The following is a 27426-nucleotide window of genomic DNA, read 5'->3' on the forward strand; positions in this document are numbered from 1 at the left end:
TTATACGACTATACTTCAATATACACTTACATTCATGATGGTATTGAAGTCGTTGTTGTTGTTGCCCATCACATTGCCGCTGTTCATCATGATGTTGTTGTTGCTGCTGTCCTTGTAGGCCTGTTGCTGTTGTTGTTGCAGCTGCTGCTGGTCGAGGTTGATCTTCTTGTTGTATTTGTTGTAGCCACCACGTTCGCCAAGTCGCTGCATTCGCTTGCCATCGGTATTTTCTGCTAAACGTGCAAAACGAGAAATGGGAACATGGAAAATGGTGAAATGTTAAAAATGGAAAAATGGCCGCCATAAAATTCGCTTGGCCCAGGCAAAGTTTTCGTATCCTGGCGCTGGTCACTGAGGCGTCATTTCTATTTTATGTATGCATTTGGTTGTTGTTCTGTATTTTATTTATTTTTGCATGTTACCAAGCCCAAAGCAAGAACAATAACAACAAGAACAACATCAAGAGTTGCCAGTGCTTGCAATGCGCTTTCATCTGTGCAAATTTAAAATTAATGTGCTTAACATTGTTGTTGTTGTTGCTACAGCTTGGCTGACTCGCTGAGTGCCTACTCGTGCCTCCCTTCCCCCCGCTAGTCATACTTCTAGTGCATTGTGAGCTTTAGAACAATGGCGCTTCTTGTTCAGCGGATTATTAAAAATTCAACAATTGATGTGCTTGGCGGCAGTTTAAAGTCGTTCTGTTAATTAAAAAAATGGCCAGGATTTAAAAAGCGATTTCCGTTTTTAAGCTGTTGCATAATTTTAGGGGCGACTGCGCGACAGAATCGATCAGAATATGTTCACTTAACTGAGCTGAACGTTCATCTAGTTCAAAATAAACGAACACAAATAGAGCTAACGAACTATCGGAAGAACTAGAAGATCCATTCGTTCGTTTATCGAACGGAACTAAGCTCTTCAGTTGAGCTGCGTTGCACAGCACTGGTGCGCAGTTACGTTGGCTCAAAATATGCATGGAATTTATTGCAATGGTGGCTGTTCAATGGCCTCTGGCAGATCTAGCTGGCCTTTTGCCAGACTCAAGCTCATTATGCGGTTTGGTCCTCGGTTTCGGTTTGTCAACTAACTGGAGCTATAGAATTAGCTATGTGTGTGTGTGTGTGTGAACAGACTTACCCTTGCAGGGACAGAATCCTTTGCAGGCAATCCTTATGGTTGTCGCATGTATGCAATTGTGATAATCCAATCTGCATAGTGATGAGTAGGTTCTGTTGTCGGCACCGCAGAGGAACGTTGGCTTGGCCACGGGACAAGGCTTGCAGTTGCTGTTGGCGAGTGGAAAGTAAAGGAAGGGAAATCAGAAAAGAAAACTCATCGGAGTGAAATAAAAAAGCAACAAATAACAAATAGACGACATGCAAAATTAATTTTTATGCAAATGAAGTCTGGCATTTGTTGCCCAGGTGAGAGCAGCTCCTTGCTCCTGGCGGCAGCTATACCATCTTTTATTTAAATATTTATTTAATATGCCAAGCACGCACTCTCTAGCAAACCTGCGAGCTTCCTGTCAGAGATCAGAAACGAATGGAGGAGCCGCCAGCGACGTCAGTTTGTATCTTTATTTAATAATTTGTGTAAATATTTGAGCTGGCGCCTCTCGAAAAAGTGATCCAAATACGAATACACATAATACTCTATCTCAAACTGAATAATAAATTGAAATCTGTCCACTGTCACATTCGTTATTTTAACACCTCCAATACGAGTATGTATGTGCATATGTATTTAAAATGTGGCATGTTACGCTATCGATTTATCTCTTTGACACATTTCATAAAAAATGTATTTTACACACGCACACATATTTACATTCTTTTATGCATAAACATGAAAAACAAAGAATAAATAATTAATTCAATTAATTGCACCACCCGCTGCTCCTGTCGAATGGGCCATTTATTAAAAAGGCTTTGGGCTGCAAGGTTTTTTATTTTTTTATATCCTGTACTCACTGAAAATTAAAAAGGAGTATAATAACTTCGTGTAAATGTATAAAACACGTGGAAGGTAGAAATGGTATGTAAGTGTGCTTTACACTTGTAAAATTCACTTGTACATGTATTTTACCGAACTCTTTATCTAACCTGAAATATAATTATGATATAATATTATAAACTTAAACTTTATGACCAATACATTTGCATACAGAGTATTTCGTAGTCGAGCATACACACCTGCAGCGCTTTAACTTGTTTTTTGTTCAGTTTTATATGATTTTTATTGGCCAACTGCGAACAAGCAGCCAATTGACAGTGAAAGCATTTTATTTTCCCCCTCGTACGTGTATGTTGGGATAATATTATATTCAAAATATTCCCTAGGCCGTGAAAATTGAGCGTGTTTACTCAGTAAATTGGTTTTCTGTTTCCAGTTATCAGTCTGCATTTTACAGCGCGCTTTTTGTTCAAAATGATAGCAATTTGCTAATTGTTGGATTTACCAGCTTTAATTACTGCCGTATTCAGTGCTACATTTTAATATTAAGCTAAACAAACAAAATTAAAAGGAATGCAAGCAGAGTAGAGAATAGTCGACTAGGAAATGTCCTGCAGCTTCAGATGTGCTTACTTATTATCTGAAATATCGAAACTGACGATATTTAACTGGGTATTATTAATAGTAACTCACTATTAAAAACAATATTTCAAAAAGATTCGAGATATATCATAACATAATTTTAAATTTTAATAAATATTTCTTAACAAATCAGTGTATCTGTATATAGAATATATCATCCCGTGTGTCTTTCATGCCTCGTTTGTATATTTTAGAAGCACAGGGTGCTTTTAAATGCTGTCCAAATTGCGAACTTTGATTGCAATTGAGTTTCTTTTTTTTTTTGTGAATTAGGCACTTAAGCTTCGCTTCGGTAGCAACTTTGATCAATTAAATCCCCTTGTTAACTTTGTGTAAATGAATTTCTTTTGCAAATTTCAAAAATGTTTATTTTATTTACACACTGTACGTTGCAAGTTACACACAGTTGTTTGCATTTTGTGGTATTTGGCATAGTTAAAAATGCATTTGAATATTACGTAATTCAGGCTCGAATTTCAAATAAACAAAGTAAAAATAAAATAATATTATATTTAATCAAACTAAACTTGTAGATGTCAAAGCAATTGCGATGCCAATTTATTTCAGCCAACATATACATAGTTGTTTAAGCCGGCCAATTTCGAAGCTAAGCCAAAGCAAACAAAGCATTGGCCAAAACCCAAAGAGCAACGTCAACTATGTGTGTGAGTGTGTGTAACTTGTCTCATTGGATCAAATGAAAAGTCGCTTTTAATTAAAAATGCAATTGTTGAAGTCTTTCGCTGGCTTTGTGTTCACTTTTAGTTGTTTCATTTCAAATGAAAATTAAATTTAAAATTGCTGTTCTACATGGAAAATTGAAGCCATGTTCTGTCATCTTGGGTCAATGAATGCTTTCGGAGGATATTTTGTTAAAAGTTGTACATCAAATAGCTTCAGCCCACATGCCGCTTTTTGTTGCTTGCCGCTTGCTGTGAAATTTGTGAATTTTTGCTCAAATATTTGCTTTCAATTTTCCGCCAAACAAACGCCTCCCCAAAAAGTGGGACAGACAAATGGGGCGTTAAGGTGGTTATAGAATTTTCGAGCTGCCTTTGAGCCACTGATGCTGACAGCTTCATGTGCATAGACCAAAAAGCAGCTCAGTGGTTTCGAATAACTGCCAGTAACAGAAAGAACCTCAACTCGGCTGAGCTGAGGTTGCGCCTCTTCGAGGTAAAGGGCCAACTAACATATATGCATCCCCCTTACTTCTCCCTTGGCCTCCACGAGAGAAAACCACAAGCGGGGGCCATATTGTTACTAAAACAATGCCTGACTACATGAGTTATGAGTTGCAAGTGTCTGTGTATGTGTGAGTGTGTGTGTGTGTGTCTCTGTTTGTGCGTGTGTTGGTATGCACTGCTTTTTGGTCTATTATAAGTGCCACCCCAGATATCTCTTCACCCCATTCTCCTCTCGCTCACTCTCCCACTTTCTCACCCACTCAGCAAGTGGCCCATTCACAAAGCAAATCTATTGTTTGACTTGTGGCCAAATGGAGAAAGAACTGAGCTAACGAAATGCCAGATAAATTGTGCGCGCAAACTATTGATTTTGTCAGCCCAATGCTCCCCGGGCACACAGGCAACACCCTTCCCCCTTGTGGCTCTTATTGGTTGCCCCTAGGGGTATTCACAGTCTATGCCATTGACATAGATACGTTCTCACGAATGCATACATACTCACTACGCTTATATGCACAATAGAGACATTCTTGCGAACGCAAATTGAATAGAAAATGCGAAAAATATGTCAAAAGCCAGTTTTTTTAATATTAGAGGGCGTGGCAAGACTCTTGATTTGTCAGCAGATAGATTGATGATGCTAGGCGAGAATAGAGGTGAAAATGGCACAATATCTGCATCCAATATGCTATAATAGTTAAAAGGATAATAATAAAAATGGTAATGATAATAATAATGCTAACACTAATGATAATTGTATTGGTATTGATAATAATAATTATATTATGTTGATTATTTAGAACATAAATTATTTCATCATAATATTGCAAATGCGATCACGAATGCTAATGAATATACTCAATACAAAAGAAATATGTCAATTATGATAGACACAACATTAATGCATATGGTATTTAAATTGCTAAAGCTATAGATAATATCAATAATACTGATGGAAAAAGTAATTATTATCAAAATTATTATAGTTTCACATTGACTTTAATGTCAATTAAAGAATTTTTTGAGCAATTTATAATCATGATTAATTAACAATAAAAAATAATATATGTACAAGGCCTCGTCAGCAATATTTTAGCTATGTATAAAATATGCGACCAGCAGCAAAATAAATATTAAAGAGCTCAAACATTTCAGGGAAATTAATTTTCCATTCAACAAACTGCCATCAAGGGATAATGAAAAGTTGCCGCTATGCGACAAAGGTTCACCTGATAGGGTGCCTCTCTTCCTCCCCCTTTTCATTGCCACCCCCTTGGAATCAACACAAACGTGTCAAGCAGCAAGCATGAAATTAAACTTAAGACAACAACAAAAAAACAAGCTGATAAACAAAACGAAGCCGAAAAGCAAACAACTGAAATGTTATAAGACTTTTCGGAGCACAAAAGTTTTCTTATAACATTCAGGGAAAGCAGGATACGCTATCTGATTATCTTTACACGGGTTGAGCAAAAGGTTCACACAGTAAATATTGAATTTTGTCAATGACAAGAGGACCAATGTGTTACATAACATTAAATTGAATCATAGCTGCAATTCAGTTGGCCAGAAATGATATTTGAATACAACAAAGTGCAACAACAAAAGAAATATTGAACGGATATTGAAATTTTGAATGTTGTCTACAACTTTCCGTTTACAGTTCGGGGCACGACAACACGTCGGAAATGGGGCAAGTCATGGTGTGACGGGAAATCGCTAGCAATTGAACCTTGGCCTGAAGTTGACTTTGACTCCATTCCAACAGTTGCACCTGTAACCCACTTCCGAGAACACCCCTCGATTGAACTCGAATCGAGTCGAATCAACTCCATTCCATTCAACTTTAATTCCTCTGTTCTGTTCGCGTGCATGCTCACAATTTGGGTTAGGGTCAAAGCGATAATGTCGAACAAGCCAAAGGATATGGATACTGTAGTGACGAAGTGCGAGAAAGGGTAAAAGGCCGTTAAGCTGTCGTTTTGGCTCATTCCAAGCCAAATATTTATAGCAACGGCTAGGATGACGCAGCTCAAAAAGAATCATAAAGAAACAAGTGGGCGGCTACAGTCGAGCACGCTCGACAGTAGGATACCCTGTGCGCAGGTACTCTGTACTGAAATTTAATTTTCGACCGATTGTTTCTATTGTAGCTATATGATATAGTAAACCGATCCGAACAAAATTTGGACAGGATATATAACACCAACTTAAATGCATATTCTATGAGTTTGGTTAAAATATCTCTGAGCATCTCCATGAGCATCTATATGATATAGTGGTCCGATTTGACCCAAATCTTGTCAGGATGTATATTGCCAGCTCAGATGTATATTGTGTCAAAAAACCAAGAAGTTTTTCATACTTAAGCTTTATTTTCGATCTATCGTGTGGCAGCTATATGATATACAGGTCCAATCCAAAAAATTAAACAACTTTATCTGCGTATGGTATCCAGGAACCTATTTACTAAGTTTGAAGTCTCTAGATATTATGGGCTTTGAGATCGACGCGTTCAAACATACGGACAGACAGACAGACGGACAGACAGACGTACATGGCTTAATCGACTCGGCTGTTGATCCTGAGCAAGAATATATATACTTTATGGGTCCTGCCTGTTACTTAGATTCTGCCAAACACATTATACCCTTTTTTGGCCATTTTCAATGGGCTCAGGGTATAAAAAGTGAAATGCGTGCTAAAAATTGTAGAGCCTGCAACTTTATTGCGGAATTTGTATACACGATAAAACAATTTGTTATTAGCATGCCGGTCATGCAAATCACAGAGAGGAGAATTAAACCCCAGCAGTCCTTGCTGTCACCCTCCCTTAACCCTATAAATGTTCTCTTTTCTTTCAAGGAACAAATGAGAATTTGTTTAATGAATTGTAAAAATGCCATTGATATGCAAAAGGTCCCAAAAGAATAATGATTATGGGGAGAAATGGTGGAGGGGATGGAAAGTTAAGTACTTACTCCAGTTCCTCATCATCGTCCTGTTGGGCAACCGCGGGCTTCTGCAACTGCTGCTGTTGTTGTTGTTGTTGTTGCTGTTGCTGCTGCTTTTCGCTGACGGCAATGTTGTTTTCATAGAAGACGTCATCCTCTTTGGACTCATCATCGTCGCCTAGGCTGAGGCTCTTATCCTCATCATCGTCATTGCCCTGGACATTAGTCTGAGCGTTGTTGTTGTTGCCATTACCGTTGTTATTGCTGTTGTTGTTGTTGTTGCTGCTGCTGCTGCTGCCATCGCTACTATTGTCCTCGTCATCGTTGTTGATGTCCTCAACATCCTGGCTATCGTTATCCTGCTGATTGACACGGCGCTTGGTTTCCTCCTCCAAATATTTGGCCTTGGTGATTATCTCATCACTGAACGCGGGGTTAAACGGGGTTTTGTTCAGTTGCAAAACAAGTTTTCATTTAATTAGTTTATTAACTCTCCCAAACACCAACAACAATAACAAACTGAAAATTTTGCCAACGGCTGCTTACCGATTCTTGTGCAGCTCCTTCTTCGACACGCAAACCGCGCTGAACTCGTCCTCCAGCAGGCAGATTTCCCGCTTCTTACAGTTGAGGGGCCGGCAAAGGTCACCTAAGGATCAGAGAGGGAGCAAATTGTGGGCATGGCAGTCACAGATTTAATTTATGATTTTTAAACATGCTGCATTTTTTCGGTTTAATTAAACATGTTACATTCGGTTCGGCCTTGAAATTTGACTCGTTTCAGGAGGGTTTAATGAATACTGAAGAGGATAGAGGAAGAAGGTGGGTAACTCACTTGAAGGATCATGTATCCAGCGCTTGTGCTCGCCCACATTCTTATTCTGCGTGTTTTTGTTTATCTGCAAGAGAAGAAGAAGTTTATGAATTTACATTGTAATTGAAATATTTTATCTTTTAATTTTGTTATTTAAATTCAAAAATGCAAAGACCACACATACACACAAACACAAGTAAGATATTCAAGTGCACTGACGTATACGTAATGCTAACACGTGTCGTATGTGTAATACAGAACTGAGAAAAAGACAGCTGTTATTTCATTTGTTGAATCATGCGGTGCCTCGAACCACATGCAAATGTGTGTGGCAAGTTTTTTGCTTGAAATATTACAAAAATCAGATACACAGAGCAAATGAGAGACTATCATAGTTAAATCCTGGATAGCAACTGAATCTATTAAAATTCATTCTTGCTGGCAGCCGAACCATAAACTTTGTTCAATTTGTGTGCTTAAAATGCAAAAGAGATTTATTTTAATTTAATTCAACTCAATTGAGTGTTGAGAGAGCGAGAGAGAGAGAGAGCAAGCCCTTCGTCATATGCGAGGCAGAAAGTTATTAAGTGCAATGGTGCGTATGCGTTATATTTAACTTGACTCTACGATACAAAACAGGCAACTGCAATAATAATAAAGCCCTGTCACGTCCTCAGCTGGCAGGCCATTGGACATTTGGTAAAATGCCATAAGCCAACCAAAAAGCAAATTTCCCCGCCCCCATCCTGTACCCTTCCCCATTCCACTCTGACAGCGCGCTCCACACTGACTTGACAGTTTTTCCAAAGCGGCGCCTGAAAGGCTGCAATGCAAAATTTACTATGTGACAGCACAAGCAGTTTTTATGGTGTCGTTGTTGTTAGTGTTGTTTGCTTGCAGAGTGGAGCTGTTGCTGTTGCTGGTGGTGCTGTCACTTGGCGACAACAGAAGCTGCAGCCAGAAGCTTTAAGCGGACAGTTGCTAAATTGGTAACTGAGGGTAAGAACATCATCAAACCGGTCAAACGTTGACCTCATTTTGGGCTTATAGCAGTCTCAGTAGGGAGTACTTAGTTGACCCACGCATTCGATCCAATGTCGTAATTGTGGTACTAACACACACACACATACTCACACACTCACACACTCGTGGGAGATCTGCCACAGTTGCAGTTGCAGATGTGTTCGACTCAGCTGGCAACTGTAATGCAATAAAGTCATCCAGGACGTGGACCCGGGCAATTTGCATGCGTTAAAATGCAATTTGTGCGAGTCTCCCGTTTTCCGTTTCACGTTTCCCATTTCCCGTGCGCGGTTTGCATCCTCCCAGTTTCCCTTTGAGATTGCACCTCCTGTTACTTCTCACTTGGTATCAGAGTGGTCCAGTTTGAGCCTCTCATTGTTCGTCGCGTTTTAATGGCCTGGCTTGAATGGTTGAAGGTTGAATGTCGATTCTGTGGTTCTTTGCTCGTTGATTGGACGGTTGGCCTTCCATTTGTTGGCTTTAATTGCACTGCGTTTGCGGTTTTCGGCAAGCGATTGGCCTTATTGTGGTTTTAAACTGGCGCCAAAGCGTAATCAACTCGCATCAGCTACTTAAATATGCTGTGAATCCGTAAGCCCGTAAACCCGTCTCCTGTTTGTGAATCTGCAAATGCAGCACATTAACTGGGTCACAGCTGCTGCCACTGCCATTCTGGCCATTACCAGCTGCCGAAACTCCTCCTTAGGGGCTCAAATTGCACTCTAGCGTTATGCAAGCAAATCCAGTTGACTAACAATTGTGCGGCACTGTGCCACACACACACACACACACACACACACATAGACAATAGTGCCTGCAGCAAGTTATCGCACCCAACTGCAACTTCAACCAGCTGCAGTTTAACCTCTTTGCCGGATTTTTGACTGTTTAAGTGGCTTGGCTTATTAAAGCCCATTTAATTGACCGACCCGACACTGAAGGTGCCTAGCAAGTGCTGCCATTTTTCCCGCTTTTTCTCTCCTTCTCTAACTCTCTCTCACTCTCTCTCTCTCTCTATTTCTCTTGTCCTATCCGCAACTTGACCTTAATTCGCTGTGCTTGCTTTCCAAAGCTGGCAAATATTTTGCACGTTTTGTTAAGCAAATAAAAAAAAAAATTGTCCAACTTTTATACACGTCATTTTGTTGCAGCTGTGCAACTGCCACGCCCCCCAGCATGCGCCCACTAGCCGCACTGTGGCAATCTGTCAAGCTTTAAATTGAATTTACGACTTTGTTTTCGTGGCGCTTTTTTTTATTTCATTTTTCTTTTCATCCTACACTGTGTGCTCCTCAGCAATTTCTTTATTGTTTTCCTTACTCACTAGCCAAGAATAACAAACAATTCTTACTCCTCCGAATGCCATTTGGCCTGTCAATTTGGGCTGCATTATGTAAATGTAATTTTTACTTAAATTCAGACATTTTTTTTTTGGTGCAACCCAAAAAAGGATGTTCCCGGGAGACTCTGATACTTCCTTCTAATTCTAATTGTTGAATTGAATTTCGTATTTCCATTCATTGCATCGATATGAATATATTATGAATAGCTATCATTGAATGCAACCAAAATTTCTAGTTGCAATCAGCGTTAAAAATGATCGCATTAAATTGACAATCAACGAACCTCTATTTTATTTTGTCCAGTTGTGTGACCCAACTTGTCTCCAATGCAAACAAAACCTTGAACAAAGCATTGTTGAATAGCGAAAAAACATTTTTGCCAAATTTTTTGTCATGCAGATACCCTTTTAGATTTTCTATAGAAGCTGTACTCATTACTGTTACCCAATTTGTTACCCAAATTTATTACTCAACTAACCAATTCTTTGCTTAGCTAACACTAAAAACTGGTTAGTAAAAATATTTTCATATGAAAACTTTTTTTTTGACCCGTCATTTCTATCACAGCTATTTCGATTTATTTATTTTATAGCAGTCATTTTTTTAATAACATTTTGACAAGATATTCTGTATATGGTATTCCTGAAATCACGTGTGTTTTATTAAAGTATCTACAAAACCAATATAGTAAAAAAGATACTCTTTCTACGTTTTAAAGTGGATCGATTTATAAGAATGTGTGGCACATCAATCAACTGTGATTTGCAAATTTTATTGATATATCTAGAAAAATGCTTGTCACATATTGAATGATGGAAACGTGTTACACACTTCGTGACATCATTATAGTACCCTATTGAGAGAGTATAACAAATTGATGCGGCATGCAGCTGAAATTGTTGTAAATTATGCAGCGACCATCGAATGAATGCCAATGATGCCAACGGATGCAATATTTTCCTTTTTGGCTGACAATCAATAAAATGTATGGCATTAGTACGGGAACAAACGGACGGACGTACGGAAAAATGGTCAGCGCATAAATAGCCACAAATGCTATTGGTATGTGTATAAAAATGTGAAAATATTGCAGATTTGATGTGGCAAGCGAGAGCGCATTAGTTGTGGCAATTAGAATGCGAGGACGTTGGTTGCGGTAGCGGGTTATTTATGGAAATGGCCAACTGACTAACTGACTGACTGACTAACTGACTGTCAGACTGAACTGCAGCTGTGGCTCATAAATTATGCAGTTGGCTTTAAAAATGCATTAGCCTGGAATTGGGCTTACACTCGCATTGTGTCTAAAAATGTTGGCTCAGATGCGCCGCGGTTATCAACCAGGCTGTTTTGTGGCCTGGCTAACAGCTTGCCTCGAATGGGCACATATATATTTTGCACAATTCCGTGCACACAAATGCTAAATCAATTTCTATTACGAGCCCCAGACGAACTAAAGGGGATGTCCTGGCTACCACATTTCCTGACAGGAAACTCAGCGTGATCCTGGCCCAAACGTGCAAATCCATCAATATAACTTAACGGCTCGACTCGACTCGACTTGAGAGCCAAAAGTTCTGTGATATGGGAATGAACATTTTTGGCTAGCAGGAAATTGCATTCTTCTGGTGGCGTCTGGCAATGGACTAGGGATTGAGTTGTGGGCAAAGTAATGCAAAATGTCGCCGGATGTCACCTAGGATGCCAGAAGGGGCTTAGGCCAGTTTGATAGCTGAGCTAAGCTGCAGTGTAGATGAGCCCAGAGCTATGGCTGACACCAATGCTATGGTATACTAATTAACACTGCCTGACACTGGAGACAGCAGAGGTGAGTGGGCAAGTGTGGACGACAAAGGGGCGTGGCTGTTATGAAGCTCATTAAGAAGGCTGTCACATGCATAAATTACACAATAATCTCAATTTAATTGTAAATTCAATTAACGCTACATCAATGCTGACATAACTTAAACAGACAACGAGAGAGCAAGAAAGAGAGAGAGAGAGAGCTATAGAAAGAGACAGATAGAGACAGAGTGAGCAGGAAATAGATAGACACAGGGAGGCACTAAGTGTAATAAAATAAACATGCCACGTGCAACAACAACAGCAACAACAACAACATCGGCAACAACAGGCCTAGGCAAGCCGAGTGGTATATAACATATTTACTGCATGGGGGCGTGCCCCTCATACGTTATGTTTATGCATCATAAATGCATTTTCCGGCCGACACTCTGCTATCTAGAATAAAAACGAGATGAGAGACGAAGCGGAGCAGATCGGAGCAGGACTAGACCAGGTGCCAGGCAGAAGCGCGTTGCACAGTCATAAAGCATTTGAAGCAACAACCGCAAAACAGAGACAACAAATTGCAACAAATTGCAAGCTGTGCAAATTGCAACAAAGTGTGGCATTGCGGCAAGAGTATGTATGCTACTGTTTACCTATGGACACAAAATACGATTACTACATTCATTTCCAGTTGAAATATTTTTTTTCGTATTTATAAACATGTAAAAAACAAACATGCTACATGCAACATGCAACATGGCACATGGTACAACATGCTAAAGCCGCAATGGCCAATGGCTTTTGGGGATTGTTGTAAAAAGGAAGTGGTTGTTGTTGTTGTTGTTGTTGCCTTCTGATTGCTTTGTTTTATGCCATGCTCTGCGGTTTGGGGAATCTCAGCTCAGATTAGATGTAGTTTATGGTGAAAGCAAGGTAAATGAGTATCCCCAAGTCGAGCAGTCTTCACTCTCATTTCTTTACTCGAGACTATGCCGTAAGTTTTTGCTGATTTGATGAAGTTTATGGCGGAAGTCTGGCAAATGGAGTTGGCATACTGAAATTTCATTATCTCTTACTGAAATTTCATTATCTCTTAGGAAGTGGGTATATCCTATTTATTCAAACACTCTCGACTCTCAATTCTATGTTTTGTGCATAAATTAGAAAAACTTTATGAGGCAAGCTAAGCTAAAAACTAAAAAAATATTATGATATACTTAACGGGTAGTTTCTTAAAGCAAATGGGAATTCTCTAGTCGATAACTCTCAGCTAGCATCTATTTTCTTGAGAGGTATACACAAGGTTTTGCTGTTTGTGCTTAAATAAGATAAGATATCTGGAGAAGCCAAGAAGTTAAAGTTTTAATCTCCTTAGCCGAGTATCTTTCAGTCAAACATTCTCTATTCTCATATCTATTATTGAGCTTTATTTGTAAGGTTTTACTGAAAGAATATTTTATGGAGTTCAGCCAGGGATCGTAATTATTATTATGTATATCTTTTAAAATAAAATTTGTAAAAAAAAAATGATTTGGTAATTTTTATTCTTAAAATTAATTTTATCTTTAATGGTTGATTGAAATGAAAAAAAAAAAGAACTCTCGTAAACAATTTGTATTTAAAAGTCACAGCATACCTCTTATTAGAAAATTAAGAAAAAGATCAATTTCTATTATGGTTATATACACGTATGTTCCTAAAAAACTTGAAATGTATCTAATAAAAGCTATAGAAAAATAAATTTTATTTTTGATTTTTAATTAAAAATTAACTTTGTTTATCATTTCATAATTTTTTATGGTTATTCAATGGGTATCTTTTAGTCAAAAACACTAGAATCTCATCGCTTTTTTTGGCATTATACTCCAACTAATTTATTTTTAATGGATAACAGAATTGATAAAGCTGTACTAAAAGCCGTTTTTTCAATTTCTCCTTAGCTTTTATCAAAGAAATATTTTCAAATTTGACATTAATTTCTATACGTTATGTCTGATATAGTTATCAAACACCTTAAATGGACATAGAAAAAAAGGGCCTTTAAGCTCTATCAGTAAAATTTTAAATTTGATGAGTATCTTCTAGTCGAACAATTTCATCTACTTTTATTCTTTTCTTGAGACTAAATGTGCAGCCTTTGCCATAATTAAACCAATCCCAGTCTGTGTTTTACCCACATAAATTAACGAGAATGATTTGAGCAAACTAACAATTGGCCATTAAGCATAGTCAGGTATTTGCCACAGACGTTGGGAAAGAAACAGCAGGGGGGCAGGGGTAGTGGACACTGCCACACCCGGTCTAACGACATGAATGGGTTGCATTAAAAGCTTTTAGCCACATCGCCACATGCAATCAGCTATGGACAAAGGCTCCACGATGCGGGCCAACAAAAGCGGGCGTTGTTCGCACTGCCACGCCCCCCGACCAGTACGTTAAATGGTCATCGTTGCCTTAAATAATTTCCAAGCGAGTGCCACGCCCACACGCAGAGCAATAGAGATGTAGGTGGCATGCATTTTGGTCGATTGAATAGTTCAATCAATTAGTTAATTGCAGTGCCTGGTCAAACGTCTTTGCTCACGGACTTTTTGCAGCACAAATCGAGGCACTTAGCAGCAATCAGCAATTAGCAGGACGATACCGGGAAACCATTACAGGGGAGACGTGCTCAAAACCAAGTAACTGTTAATGGTACTGGGCTAACTTTTAAGTTTTTCAACTGGCCAACAAGTTGAGAGTGGCAAAGACATTGACTGGCATACAGACTACGTGGTTGTCCCTTGGCAGCACAATTAAAATGTTGACTTTCTCTGCTTTTGGCCAAATGCTTCACACGCTGTAATAACGTGTGGCAGAAGCGAGGGTGAAATGTGGCAAGTGGCAAGCATTTCAAGTGAAAACAGACAAACAAAAATTTGTCGCGCCAAACACAAAACTCAAATGAAGCAGCGGAAAAATGAAGTTTTTCCGAGTTTCTGCACACACACACACAAACACTGACAACAGGGTCGAAATGGGGGAAGGGGTGGGTGAATGAGTTGCCATTGAGTGTGCAAAAACTTTGCAAATTGCAGCTCATCGCTCTTGCGAGCCAAGGGGAGAGGAAGTTGTAATAGAAAATAAAAGCAAAGCAAAAATCATGCTTGCTTTTTTATTAGAAGCCATTCAGCGCCTGGCAGCCATGACAGTCTCGCAAATATGGCGGCAACACCCGGAAGTCGCTTGTCGCTTGTTGCCTGCCACATTCCGTTCTGTCCGTACGTCTGTCTGTCTGTCTGTCTGTCTGTCTGTCCGTCTGTCTGTTGTCGAAGCTCGGCTGATGAGAAATGACAAGCAATAATGCTGGCGGCTCTACTCCATCTGCATTTATCATAACTTTCCTCTTTCATTTGCCTTGATAGCAACGTTGCCACAGGCTGTTCTATTCTTCTTCTTCTTGCTGATTTTGTTGTTTGTGTTGCTTGCGCTGTTTCTATTGCGTTTGCTTGTGCTTCGTTAGCGAGACCTTTCGCTTTTTTGCAAAGCGTTTGCTTTGCTTTCGCATTTATAAATGGCTCCATTGCTTGCCTGTTGCCACTCCCCCTTTAAAGCCACCTCCGTCATGACCACCTGAGGATTAGCGCTCAGCTTTTTGCTGTTGTTTTAATTTCTTGTTTTTAATGTGAAACCATAAATATGTTTAGTTTTTGCACTTTCTCTAGAATTCTCTCTATGTTTGCCGTTTGGATATTCAATCAAAACTAGTAATTAATTATGCTGGCTGACAATTTGCACTAACTTTTCAAATATTATTTAAGAACATAAACGTATTTAATTATTTAAATTGCTTAATTGCATCAGTTTACTGGGTGCTGAATAATTAAATAGCGTCAATCTATTTAACAAACAAAACAAATGATTGTTATAAAATATGTGCAAACACGATTTCAATTTATCCAATTTGGTAATCCTACAAAGTTATCAATCCGCACTGCAAATGAATTTAATGAGGCTACGACAATTAATTAAAAATGCATATTTTCATCAATATAATGTGACAAATGAAAAGCATTTATTATCACATTTACCTCTATTGAAAAGGGCACAATAATTAAATAGCCCAGAATACCATGTACTTATTTAATTATGGCCGGACATAAACTTAAATTAATTTGCAAGTCAAACATTGATTTTTCACTGCATTTAAATGTGACTTCATGTAGCATCTAAAGATTCTTATTTCAGCATGCTCTTATAAAATTGCACTTCACATTACACTCATTACGCATACGCACAGTAACTACGCTTTTATCATAGTAAACTGAAAGCTTACGCACAAATTGAAATACACATTAAGCTGTACAACGATTTGCAGTTCTTGAGTGTATGTAGCACAGCATGTCCTTTAGCGAGTCCTTGAGGTATTCGCTTTATGCATAAATTTATCTTCAACTTGTAAAAGGATGCCAGCGCAGTCATCAAATAAACTACTATATGCCACCAGTAGCAGCTGAATAGTTGAATGCTACACTCAAGAGTGCTCGACTATCGACAACACGGTTTCATCTCAAATTGGTAGATCCAACATCTTTTTACCCTACGATTTAATATGCAGTCTTTGAAAGTAAAAAGCACTCAGAGTTGGCCAAAAAGAGGGCAGATGATGATCATTTAAATATTCAGTTTATTGATAACAAAACCCAGTCAGATGACATGAGGAGGAATACATTTAATTGGAGCTCGGAACAGCAACAAAATCAGCGCCAACAGTTGCTGGTACAGAAATAGGAACTGGAAAATTGTAACAATAAACCAAAAATTCATTTAGCTTATTTGTGTACTGAAAACATGACGGCAAACAAACATGCAGTAAACTACGAGTATGTATGTGCAAAATACATAGATACATATGTATGTATACATTCGCATTCACATGTAGTTGTATATTGCTTGTGTGTCTTGTTTGACTTATCTGTGTATGTGTATTTGTTTGTCATTTTAAATTCAACCATGTGTTGCTGACACAGTTGCCATAGTTGCTGTCACTGAAGACGCTGTTGTTGCTGCTGCTGTTGCCGTTGCCATTAAAATCCTTGCAACATTGTTAATGAACTTTTAATGACTTTTTGTGATGCCTCGAAAATATACGAAAGATACACACATCTAATACAAACAGCAGAACTCAAAAGTAAAGCCAACAAACAAATCTCAACATTTCAGTTTCGGTTCTACTAACAACTTTTAATTTTTTCTCTCTCTTATCCAACATTTTACGCCCATTGAAGGGAGCGTGAAATCTGACGCACTCAAGCACACAACTGCCACGCCCATTTTGGCGCACTAAACTCAACAACGAGAACAACAGCCGTGCTCGTATCAACATCTGCATCAGCAACATCAACAGCAACAGTAGCAATAACAAACAACAACAGCAACAGCAACTTGTTTACATGCCACACGTATGGCATAGATGATACGCTTGCTGATTGGGAATTCAACTGGAATGCACACATACCATTATATATAGATATGTTGACATATATATATCTGAGTATATATAACAGTGAACACAAATCTGCAACTGGCAAGTCCAAAAGCAACCAATAATTATTGGGTACTGAAATATTATTCGAATTATAGCTAAGCATTAAAGTTATATTACTTTTGCATTCTTTGAATTAAAATTTATTGAATTAATCATCAGACAAATTGTTCAATTAAACTACAATATCTTAAGATGAAAATTTGTTAGATATTTTCTATGTAATTAAGAGGTCACGTGTGCAAATTGAGAGTACATTTTAATTCAAATATCAAATTTCAACATCAGAAATTAGTCATAAAGGTCATTGCTTGAACAAAAATCACAAACATATAGTAAATTATATTATTATTTATTTGTGCACGACTAAAAGCAGTCGGCAAACAAAAAATTACCAAGTATAAAAATTAAGTTAAAGATTAAAAATACAAATACAATTTAAAATAAATTATGAACTGTAACGAAAAAAAAAATTATAAATATATATTTGAAAAAAAAAAAATAAACATATTCTTAATTGTTTTAAACTATTTAAAAAAATAAACAATTGTGCGATAATTTTTGTCAAACAAATGCTTGAGTCATTGTAAGTAACTTGCACAATATAATAATTATTGCAGCAATCTATTGGCATAAAAATTATAAATCAAACTGTTCCTTTATTTCGATAGTACTTGAGTTTTATTGGTTTATGGAATGCAAATTCTTATAATAAAAGACCGCTTTTAATTTTTAATTAGATGTATGATATAAACCAATGGAAAAATAAGAAATCATCACAGTTCCAATTTCAATATTAATTGCGTAATCTTCCAACTATTATTATTAAATAGGACACGTATGCCCATTCATAAACTATTAGGTAGTAGAAATGTAAACACATATTGTTGATAAAAACGAAACATAATAAAAAACTAACAAACAATAAAGTTTAATGGCAAAATTGTAGACCTCAAAGTTGATAAGTTGTGAAAACAACAATAGCTAGATAATATCGTCTGTCTCGGACATATTTAAACGACGACGGCACTGTAACGGTTAGAGTCGCATACGAACGCTGCCAGTGTTGAGAAGGTACTTCAAGAAGCTGCGATCAGCTGTTAAAATCCAAAACGATCGATCAAACAGCTGTTCGGCAAACAATTCAATAGCCAAACTAAGTTTATTAAGTAAAACTGTTTGTCATTCAATTCTAATTATAGATAATATTCGTGAAATATAAATACATTAGTGTATCAGATTCATAATGAGCAAAGCCGAGTGGGAAAACAATGAGGAAATTAAAATATTTCGAGAATATCTACGCATTCCAACAATGCACCCAAATGTGGATTACAGTAAGTTTGTCAAATATTCAAGAGCACTTCTTATCTACAATCGTGTATGACCACAAGATAACCTATCACTTTTGCTATTTAAAACCTCATCTCATAAAGATAAAATGTCTACATTTTACAGCCGCCTGTGTAGAATTCTTAAAGCGTCAGGCAGCCAGCCTGGCTCTGCCCGTGGATGTGCTTTATCCAGTTAACGAATCCAATCCCGTTGTGGTTATGAAATGGGAGGGAAAGCAGCCGGAACTGCCTTCCATCATTCTCAATTCGCACACGGATGTGGTTCCCGTTTTCGAGGATAAGTGGACACATGGACCATTCAGCGCCGATCTGGATGATGAGGGACGCATTTACGCTCGTGGCTCCCAGGACATGAAGTGCGTTGGAACTCAGTATCTGGCGGCAGTTCGTGCTCTCAAAGCGAATGGTTTCCAGCCAAAGCGTACAGTGTACCTCACTTTTGTGCCAGATGAAGAGGTTGGTGGTCATCTGGGCATGCGCGAGTTGGTTAAAGGAGATTACTTCAAGAAACTAAATGTGGGATTCAGCTTTGACGAGGGCATTGCCAGTGAGGATGAAACCTACTCTTTGTTCTATGCCGAGCGCACGTTGTGGCGTAAGTTATACTTAGTGTTTACCAGCATATAAGCTCATCTCACAATCGTCATCTCTTTCAGATCTCAAATTAAAGTTCGGAGGCACTGCTGGCCATGGTTCTCTGCTTCTGCCCAACACAGCTGGCGAGAAACTCAACTATGTTGTGAATAAAATGATGGAGTTCCGCGCATCGCAAGTGAAACGCCTTGAGGAAGACCCCACTATTGATATTGGAGACGTGACCACAGTAAATCTTACACAAGCTGGTGGCGGTGTACAGAACAATGTGGTGCCGCCATTGCTGGAAGTGGTGTTTGATATTCGTGTTGCCATTACTTTGGATTTGGCTGAATTCGAGAAGCAAATTCGCGATTGGTGCGATGAGGCTGGTGGCGACATTGAGTTGAAGTTTGAGATGAAAAATCCCTATGTTGAGCCGACCAAAATAGATGCTTCGAATCCATATTGGTTGGCCTTTAAGCAGACCTTAGACGAACTGTAAGTATGACAGCAAAGTTCCATTAACTATGCTAACACTCCTCTTATTTCTGCAGCGGTCTGAAGACCCGAGTTCGAGTTTTCCCAGGTGCTACTGACAGTCGCTATGTCCGCCATGCGGGAATTCCCGCCTTGGGATTCTCACCAATCAACAATACTACAATACTTTTGCATGATCATGATGAGTATTTGCGTGCAAGTACCTATCTGCATGGCATTGAGATCTACAAGAAACTCATAGCTGCTGTTAGCAATGTCTAAACTCCAAGGAGAGAATGAGGTGGTAGCCGCAATTATAGCATTTGATTACTTATATTAATAAAGGCTGTGTCTTTCTACAACATGTTTTAAATGCACAATTTCTAGCGCTACATATAATATAGATATGGTTCTCAACTAACACGTCCATCCATCATGTCATAAAAATGGATTTTGTGTACGTATATAAAAATATTGCAACGAATGCTAATGAGACGATAACGTTGGCTTCTTATCTGGAAATTATCGCGACTAAATATGAATTGTTTAGTCGCGATAATTTTCAGTGATTGTGGGAATATCACAATACTAGAACCTCACATAGAAACAATCAATCAAGTGTTTGAATGAGTAAAGTCTGGGTACTTTAAATAAAATTCTCGATTTAATGACCATATAATAAAAACTTAATAGCTAAAATAAAAAAAATTTTAAAAAAACCTATTAATACTGAAAACACAAATCTTATAAAACAGTTATGTTTGAATCTTGAGAGTTACCAACTTATTGTCACTCCTAATTAGCTGGAATTGTGAAACACACTTAAATTCAACATTTCCAAATATGTGTGCTTATCATATTGAAATGCACATAAATAGCACAGGAACTTCGAAGTACAGTAGCTGATATCATTATTGTTATGGTTTCTGTGGTATATAGTTAGATAATATTATATGTAAGCTTGATAGGTATATGCTATATAAATATATTTTTGAGTGGAGCATTCTTATTACTATTCATTACATTTACGTGTACTTAAAATCAATTTGAAGACATGGAAAATAACTATTTAGTATAGTGAACTTTGATAAGCAACCACAAGAGGCATGGTGATAAGTAGCTAAACTACAAGGTTATTGGAACTTGATATGCGATGACCCATATCATATATAAATGACAAGTGACGCCAGTGTAAGCACTTATTCTCAGCCGAACTTTCAACTCAAGATGAGTAAAGCCAAATGGGAAAACAATGAGGAAGTTCGAATCTTTCGTGAATATCTGCGCATTCCTTCGGTGCATCCAAATGTGGATTACAGCAAGTTGCACTTATAAAGGAATTCTGAATACAAGTTGCTAAATTGTGTCTTCTTCAGCCCCTTGTGTGGAGTTCCTAAAGCGACAGGCAGCCAGTCTGAGTCTTCCTGTGGATGTTGTCTATCTTCGTTCTGAAGCGAGTCCTGTTGTCATCATCAAGTGGCTGGGCAAGCAGCCTGAGCTGCCATCCATCATTCTGAATTCCCACATGGATGTAGTACCTGTATTCCCAGACAAATGGATACATGGCCCTTTTAGTGCTCACCTGGATGATGAGGGGCGTATTTATGGGCGTGGCTCGCAGGATATGAAATGCGTGGCAACCCAATATCTGGGAGCCATTCGATCTCTAATAGCTGATGGATACCAACCAAGGCGAACGGTTTATCTTACCTTTGTACCAAATGAAGAAGCTGGACATGATGGTATGGTTGATCTGGTCAAGAAAGATTATTTCAAGAAACTAAATGTGGGATTCAGCTTTGACGAGGGCATTGCCAGTGAGGATGAAACCTTCTCTCTGTTCTATGCCGAGCGTACTGTGTGGCGTAAGTTATACTAAGTATTGATAAGGAGACCAGCTCATCTCGCAACGTGAACTCTTTCAGAACTCAAATTCAAGTTCGGAGGTACTGCTGGTCATGGTTCTATGCTTCTGCCCAACACAGCTGGCGAGAAGTTCAACTATGTTGTGAAGAAAATGATGGAGTTCCGCGCATCGCAAGTGAAACTACTTGAAGAGCATCCTAATCTTGATATTGGAGACGTAACCACAGTGAATCTCACCCGAATTGGCGGTGGAGTGCAAAATAATGTGGTGCCCGCTTCTCTAGAAGCATATTTTGATATTCGAATTGCCATAACTGAAGATTTGCATGCTTTTGAGAAGCAAATTCGCAAATGGAGTGCAGAGGCTGGTGAGGGGATTGATATAATCTTTGAAGCGAAAGAGGATTATGCAGAGCCGACAAAGATTGATGCATCTAATCCTTATTGGATGGCCTTTAAACAAGGCATAGACGAATTGTAAGTAGATAGCAACGACAGTTTTCTTAACTTTTGCTTTAAACTCTTTATTATAGGGGTCTGAAAACTCGTGTAAGAGTTTTTCCGGGTGGCACTGATAGCCGTTTTCTACGTCATCTGGGCATTCCTGCTCTTGGATTTTCACCAATTAACAATACACCTGTATTACTGCACGATCATAATGAGTATCTGGGGGCAGACACCTATCTACGTGGCATTGCAATTTACAAAAAACTCATCGCATCTGTTGCTAATGTATGAAAATAAATTCAAAAAATCAAATTACTTAAAATTTACAAAATTTCTCGAATATTATCGTTTATCACGAGATTAAAGATGGATTCCCTGAAACTTCCCCAAATTTATTAAGAATAAATTTTTTTCAAACTTATCAAATCCATTGCCAATGTTTGATTATAATCTTAAGAACACAAATTCCTGAAATTTACCCGACTTGTTTGAGAGTTAATAAACTCTTATCAATTGCATTGGCATTTGTAGCAAAATATTAGTTATTTTGTTGATATTGGGTTCTATTTTGGGATGGGTAAACAGTTGTGACTGTACAGAAAAGTATGGCACCATCCGAATGTTACAATGTACATTTTACCACATAAGTGTCTGTGAAAGCTTCGACGTCAACAATAATTCTGATAAAAGTCTCATTTGCAAGCACATTAATCACGTAGATAAGAAAAGCATATCAGCCAAATTTTCTATTAAACACAAGTAGTCATAAATCTGATAAAAATAAAACCGAGTTACTGACTAATGCCTATATGAGTGTCCGTCTATTTTATCATCGACGACGACGTCGACGTCGGCATCGGCATCGGCACTGATACTGCATATTACCTTAGGTGTTGGCTTATACCACACTCCAGTCATAAATAAGAGCTGACAGTGGTTATAAGGTGCTACTGCACAAAAATTTTCATTCAGTTTAAAGCAAGAAGCATCTAAGAGCACACTAAACAAACCAAAATGAGCAAAGCAGAGTGGGAAAATAATGAAGAAATTAAGATCTTCCGTGAATATCTACAAATTCCATCCGTGCATCCAAACATTGACTACAGTAAGTGTGTGGAATTATCAGAATTTGATCGTCTACCATTTATAGAGAGCCCTTAAACGAATATAAAAAAGCTTATGAAGTTTTAACTGTCTAATTTCAACAGCACCATGCGTAGAATTCTTGAAAAGACAGGCTGAGAGTCTCGATCTCTCGGTGCATGTGGTTTATCCAGCCAATGAAAATAATCCAGTCGTGATTCTGAAGTGGGAGGGCAGCGAGCCAGAGCTGCCTTCCATTATACTGAACTCCCACATGGATGTGGTTCCTGTGGTAACCGAAAAGTGGGAACACGATCCCTTCGGTGCTGAAATGGATGATGAGGGCCGCATTTTTGCTCGCGGTACGCAGGATACAAAACAAATTGGAACACAATATCTAGGTGCCATTCGTGCCCTCAAAGCAGAAGGATTCCAGCCAAAACGCACAGTGTATGTGACCTTTGTACCCGATGAGGAGCTTGGCGGTCACCTTGGCATGAAAGAATTTGTCAAGGATGACTACTTCAAGAGCATGAATGTGGCCTTTAGTTTGGATGAAGGATCTCCCAGCTTGGATGAGAACTACTATGTATTCTATGCAGAGCGAACTGCCTGGCGTAAGTAAAAGATAAGATATCGAAGCGATTGAATCATTATCATTCCATTTATAGCCATCAGATACAAATTCAGTGGAACTGCCGGCCATGGTTCTATCTTGCTTCCACACACTGCGGGCGAAAAGCTTCATTATGTTTTAAATAAGATGATGGAGTTCCGTGCATCACAGGTGAAGATGTTAACAGATGATCCCGATCTCTTCATGGGGGATGTGACCACGCTGAATCTTACCCAAGTAATCGGTGGACAGCAGAACAATGTGGTTCCTGCTGAACTGGAAGTAATCTTTGATTTACGCATTGCCGTCACGGCTGATCTGGAAGCCATGGAGCGAAAAGCTCTTCAGTGGTGCGAGGAAGCAGGTGGCGGTGTTGAGCTCATCTTTGAACGCAAAGATGACTTTGTGCCACCTACGAAAATTGGTGCATCAAATCCATTCTGGGTTGCATTTGAGAATTCCATGAATGAGCTGTTAGTATAATTATACTTATATTTCGCCCATCACATGATTACATTATTTATCTATTTTTTTAAAGGAACTTGAAATTCCGTCCACAAGTGTGTCCCGGTGGAACAGACAGTCGCTATCTACGCCAACAGGGAGTCGCATCATTAGGATTCTCGCCAATGAACAACAACACGCCCATCCTAGCCCACGATCACGATGAATATATAACTGCCGAAATCTATCTGCACGGTATTGAGGTCTACAAGAAGATAATTCCAGCTATAGCCAATGCATGAAAAGTCAGCATCAAATTTACGCCTTTACAATTAACATATTTTTAAATTTATGACATTAATAAACAAATGTTCAAATTTGAAAACAAATAAACCAAAGATAAAGTTATCACAAAATAATGCAATCAGAATGAAATTTAAACTGGGGAAACATACATTTAATTGCTGTTAAATTTTAATTGTTACAAGCGACTATTCTATCCAAATAGCAACATACTCGTATAAACCAATTAATATTATTATTTTATTACAATAAAAAATATATTAAAAATCAATTATATTTACAAAATGTATGATAATGCAGAAGATATTTAAATAATTAAATCAGAAACAGAATAAAATGGGTAATTATGATAAATTTATGACAGATTAAATTTATTAAGAAAAACGTAAGGTAGCTCAGTGGAGGTGAAGGGCATCTCGTAGTCGAGCATAATTGGCAAAAGCGTTCTCCCTTAATTGAAATGATTACAACATTAATCGCTTATCAACTTCTCGTTGATTTTCATTTTTTTTTTTATTAATAAATGTATTTATGATAATTATATGGTTAAGGTTCACAAACCAAAAACAAAAAGACATTGATCATGGAAACTGACTGTTTCGTCAAATTTATGACAGTTGAAAGACAAGCAACAGCCTTTCTGTGGGAACCCAAAGGGGGTGAAGGGTATCTCCCTTAACTGATAATGCTTACAACATAAATCCATTATCAACTATTGGTTGATTTTCATTTATTTTGTTATTTAAATTAATTATGATAATTATGTGGTTAAAGTTCACTAAAATACCACAATAAAATGATAAGAAATTTATAAGATAAAAGTAGAGAAACAACAAAAAAAAAATGCTATATCGATGTAGGGCTCTCATATTTAAACGATGGTGGCGATAAGGCGACCAACCAGTCGTTAGCGATCGTTGGAACTGTTAAGAGGCTATTTTTGTGCTCAGGATCTGTAGTTCCAACTTTGCATATCAAAGGACATATCCTGACTAAACACTTACAAGAAAACTGAATTTACATACTCGTAATAAATCGTTTAATTTTTGCAAAATGAGCAAAGCTGAGTGGGAAAGTAATGAGGAAATTAATATCTTCCGTAATTATCTGCGCATTAATACGGCGCACCCAAACATAGATTACAGTAAGTTAACAAGATTATGATCTTTATGGTTATTTAGATCGCGATAAGCCGTCGGTTTGTAATAAAGAGCATCATAAAATACAGTTCGGGTCAGATTAAAGATATGGTATACACTTTTTTCAGCTGCTTGTGTGGAATATTTGAAGAAGCAGGCAGCTAGCCTTGATCTGCCCGTCGATGTTCTTTATCCGGCCAACGAGGATAACCCCGTCGTAGTAATGAAATGGGAGGGAAAGCAGCCGGAACTTCCTTCTATCATTCTCAACTCGCACACGGATGTTGTTCCAGTGTATCCTGAGAAGTGGACCCACGAGCCTTTCGCAGCCGATATGGATGACGAGGGGCGTATTTTCGCTCGTGGTACACAGGACACTAAGGAGATTGGAACTCAATACCTCGGAGCCATTCGTGCTCTCAAAGCCAAAGGATTCCAGCCAAAGAGAACTGTGTACATAACTTTTGTGCCCGATGAGGAGGTTGGCGGTCATCTCGGAATGCGTGAATTCGTGGAGACGGATTACTTCAAGAAGATGAATGTAGGCTTCAGCTTGGATGAAGGATCTGCCAGCTTTGATGAGAACTATTATGTCTATTATGCAGAACGCACTGCCTGGCGTACGTAGAATCGGAAGTGTGAATATTAGACTTTTTTCTATTACTATATTTGATTTCAGCTATTAGATTCAAAATCTCCGGCACTGCTGGCCATGGTTCTCTGTTGTTGCCAAAAACCGCTGGCGAGAAACTGAACTTTATTGTGAACAAGATGATGGAATACCGCGCATCTCAAGTCAAGCTTCTTAAAGAGAAAAGTCTTTTCTTTGGAGATGTCACCACCATTAACCTTACACAATTAAGTGGTGGAGTACAAAACAATGTGGTTCCTGCTCTACTGGAGGTGGTCTTTGACCTGCGCATTGCCATCGATGTGGATCTGGAAGCTCTTGAGAAGCAATTCCGCGATTGGTGCGAAGAGGCAGGAGGCGGCGTTGAGCTTGTTTTTGAACGTAAAGATGATTTTGTACCACCTACAAAAATTGGTGCTTCAAATCCCCTCTGGGTAGCTTTGGAAAAGGCAATGAATGACCTGTGAGTATTTTGACACTAATTAAATAATTTATGAGATTCAAACATTCATCTTTACTTATAGGAACTTGAAAATCAAGCCGCAAGTTTGTCCTGGCGGTACCGACAGCCGTTACCTGCGCCCAAAGGGAGTCTCCGCACTAGGATTCTCTCCGATGAACAACAACACACCTCCTCTTCCGCATGATCATGACGAGTTTATTCGCGCGGATGTCTATCTGCATGGAATTGAAATTTATGAGAAAATCATCCCAGCTATTACCGATATTTAAAAAATATACTAGTTAATAGCTTTCGACTGCAAAAGCTTGTAGAACAAATTTTACATTTCAAAATTATGTTATGAATAAAATATTCAAAATATGTTTAAAATAAATTCCGAATATTAACAAGTATTTTATCGAGTTTATTAATATTTTTAGAGTAGCCAAAAGAGTTGCAAGTCAGATATTTTAGAGGATAACTAATCAATTTTAAAGAAAGTCTTTTAAGTATAGATCTGAAAATGTCACTACTTAAAGTACAAACAGATAAATAAGACTCTTTTGATAAAAATTTAAAACACTATTTTTTAGATAATTAAAATATTAAATTTATGTTGATAGTGACACACTGAAAGATTTTATATATATTAACAAAGCTTAAAATCCAAGAGGTTACTTTTCAAGAATATTGCTTGAGTTTTGAAAACTTTTTAAAAATGACAAGTTTAATGATAAGAAGGAAGTGCTAAAAAACTACCCCAAACTATGTTGCTAGGTAATTTGTATTTACTGTAGTGCTCAGATTTATGTT

At 38.1% G+C, this 27426-nt stretch overlaps 5 protein-coding genes across 6 annotated transcripts in view; 4 read left to right on the forward strand and 1 right to left on the reverse strand.

Annotated features, from left to right (window-relative positions):
* LOC117792630 (proteoglycan Cow) overlaps positions 1-27426 on the reverse strand; it is a 47249-nt gene that overhangs the window by 2465 nt on the left and 17358 nt on the right. For both annotated transcript variants that reach the window (XM_034632843.1, XM_034632842.1), the window contains exons 2-6: positions 7575-7638; positions 7286-7388; positions 6767-7162; positions 1138-1286; positions 31-230 (exon numbers count right to left, since the gene is read on the reverse strand). In XM_034632843.1, the coding sequence (XP_034488734.1) occupies positions 31-230; positions 1138-1286; positions 6767-7162; positions 7286-7388; positions 7575-7638 (912 nt within the window). The remainder of the gene's footprint in view (positions 1-30; positions 231-1137; positions 1287-6766; positions 7163-7285; positions 7389-7574; positions 7639-27426) is intronic.
* Positions 18286-20004, forward strand: LOC117792635 (aminoacylase-1-like). The gene is made up of 5 exons (XM_034632847.1): positions 18286-18308; positions 18437-18571; positions 18693-19184; positions 19246-19663; positions 19720-20004. The coding sequence occupies exons 2-5, from the start codon at positions 18481-18483 to the stop codon at positions 19922-19924; spliced, it is 1206 nt and encodes a 401-aa protein (XP_034488738.1). The 5' UTR covers positions 18286-18308; positions 18437-18480; the 3' UTR covers positions 19925-20004.
* Positions 20162-22992, forward strand: LOC117792631 (aminoacylase-1-like). Its single transcript, XM_034632844.1, has 6 exons — positions 20162-20573; positions 20735-20960; positions 21019-21507; positions 21568-21985; positions 22042-22240; positions 22846-22992. Exons 2-6 carry the CDS (start codon positions 20816-20818, stop codon positions 22873-22875), a joined length of 1281 nt encoding a protein of 426 aa, XP_034488735.1. The 5' UTR covers positions 20162-20573; positions 20735-20815; the 3' UTR covers positions 22876-22992.
* LOC117792632 (aminoacylase-1A-like) lies at positions 22867-24514 on the forward strand. Its single transcript, XM_034632845.1, has 4 exons — positions 22867-23060; positions 23164-23655; positions 23710-24127; positions 24193-24514. The coding sequence occupies exons 1-4, from the start codon at positions 22970-22972 to the stop codon at positions 24398-24400; spliced, it is 1209 nt and encodes a 402-aa protein (XP_034488736.1). The 5' UTR covers positions 22867-22969; the 3' UTR covers positions 24401-24514.
* Positions 25311-27014, forward strand: LOC117792637 (aminoacylase-1-like). Its single transcript, XM_034632850.1, has 4 exons — positions 25311-25545; positions 25669-26160; positions 26220-26634; positions 26696-27014. Exons 1-4 carry the CDS (start codon positions 25455-25457, stop codon positions 26901-26903), a joined length of 1206 nt encoding a protein of 401 aa, XP_034488741.1. The 5' UTR covers positions 25311-25454; the 3' UTR covers positions 26904-27014.

The sequence above is a fragment of the Drosophila innubila genome (genome assembly GCF_004354385.1).
Source record: "Drosophila innubila isolate TH190305 chromosome 3R unlocalized genomic scaffold, UK_Dinn_1.0 2_E_3R, whole genome shotgun sequence".
Classification (NCBI taxonomy): domain Eukaryota; kingdom Metazoa; phylum Arthropoda; class Insecta; order Diptera; family Drosophilidae; genus Drosophila; species Drosophila innubila.

Bases quoted from the DNA above. Each gene is read 5' to 3' on its own strand.
- LOC117792635 (XM_034632847.1), top strand. From the start codon at position 18,481: ATGAGCAAAGCCGAGTGGGAAAACAATGAGGAAATTAAAATATTTCGA. The intron at 18,572-18,692 runs GTAAGTTTGTCA...TACATTTTACAG, and splicing joins GCACCCAAATGTGGATTACA to CCGCCTGTGTAGAATTCTTA. The intron at 19,185-19,245 runs GTAAGTTATACT...CATCTCTTTCAG, and splicing joins TGCCGAGCGCACGTTGTGGC to ATCTCAAATTAAAGTTCGGA.
- LOC117792631 (XM_034632844.1), top strand. From the start codon at position 20,816: ATGACAAGTGACGCCAGTGTAAGCACTTATTCTCAGCCGAACTTTCAA. The intron at 21,986-22,041 runs GTAAGTAGATAG...TCTTTATTATAG, and splicing joins AAACAAGGCATAGACGAATT to GGGTCTGAAAACTCGTGTAA. The intron at 22,241-22,845 runs GTATGAAAATAA...ATATTACCTTAG, and splicing joins TCATCGCATCTGTTGCTAAT to GTGTTGGCTTATACCACACT.
- LOC117792632 (XM_034632845.1), top strand. From the start codon at position 22,970: ATGAGCAAAGCAGAGTGGGAAAATAATGAAGAAATTAAGATCTTCCGT. The intron at 23,061-23,163 runs GTAAGTGTGTGG...TAATTTCAACAG, and splicing joins GCATCCAAACATTGACTACA to CACCATGCGTAGAATTCTTG. The intron at 23,656-23,709 runs GTAAGTAAAAGA...TTCCATTTATAG, and splicing joins TGCAGAGCGAACTGCCTGGC to CCATCAGATACAAATTCAGT.
- LOC117792637 (XM_034632850.1), top strand. From the start codon at position 25,455: ATGAGCAAAGCTGAGTGGGAAAGTAATGAGGAAATTAATATCTTCCGT. The intron at 25,546-25,668 runs GTAAGTTAACAA...CACTTTTTTCAG, and splicing joins GCACCCAAACATAGATTACA to CTGCTTGTGTGGAATATTTG. The intron at 26,161-26,219 runs GTACGTAGAATC...ATTTGATTTCAG, and splicing joins TGCAGAACGCACTGCCTGGC to CTATTAGATTCAAAATCTCC.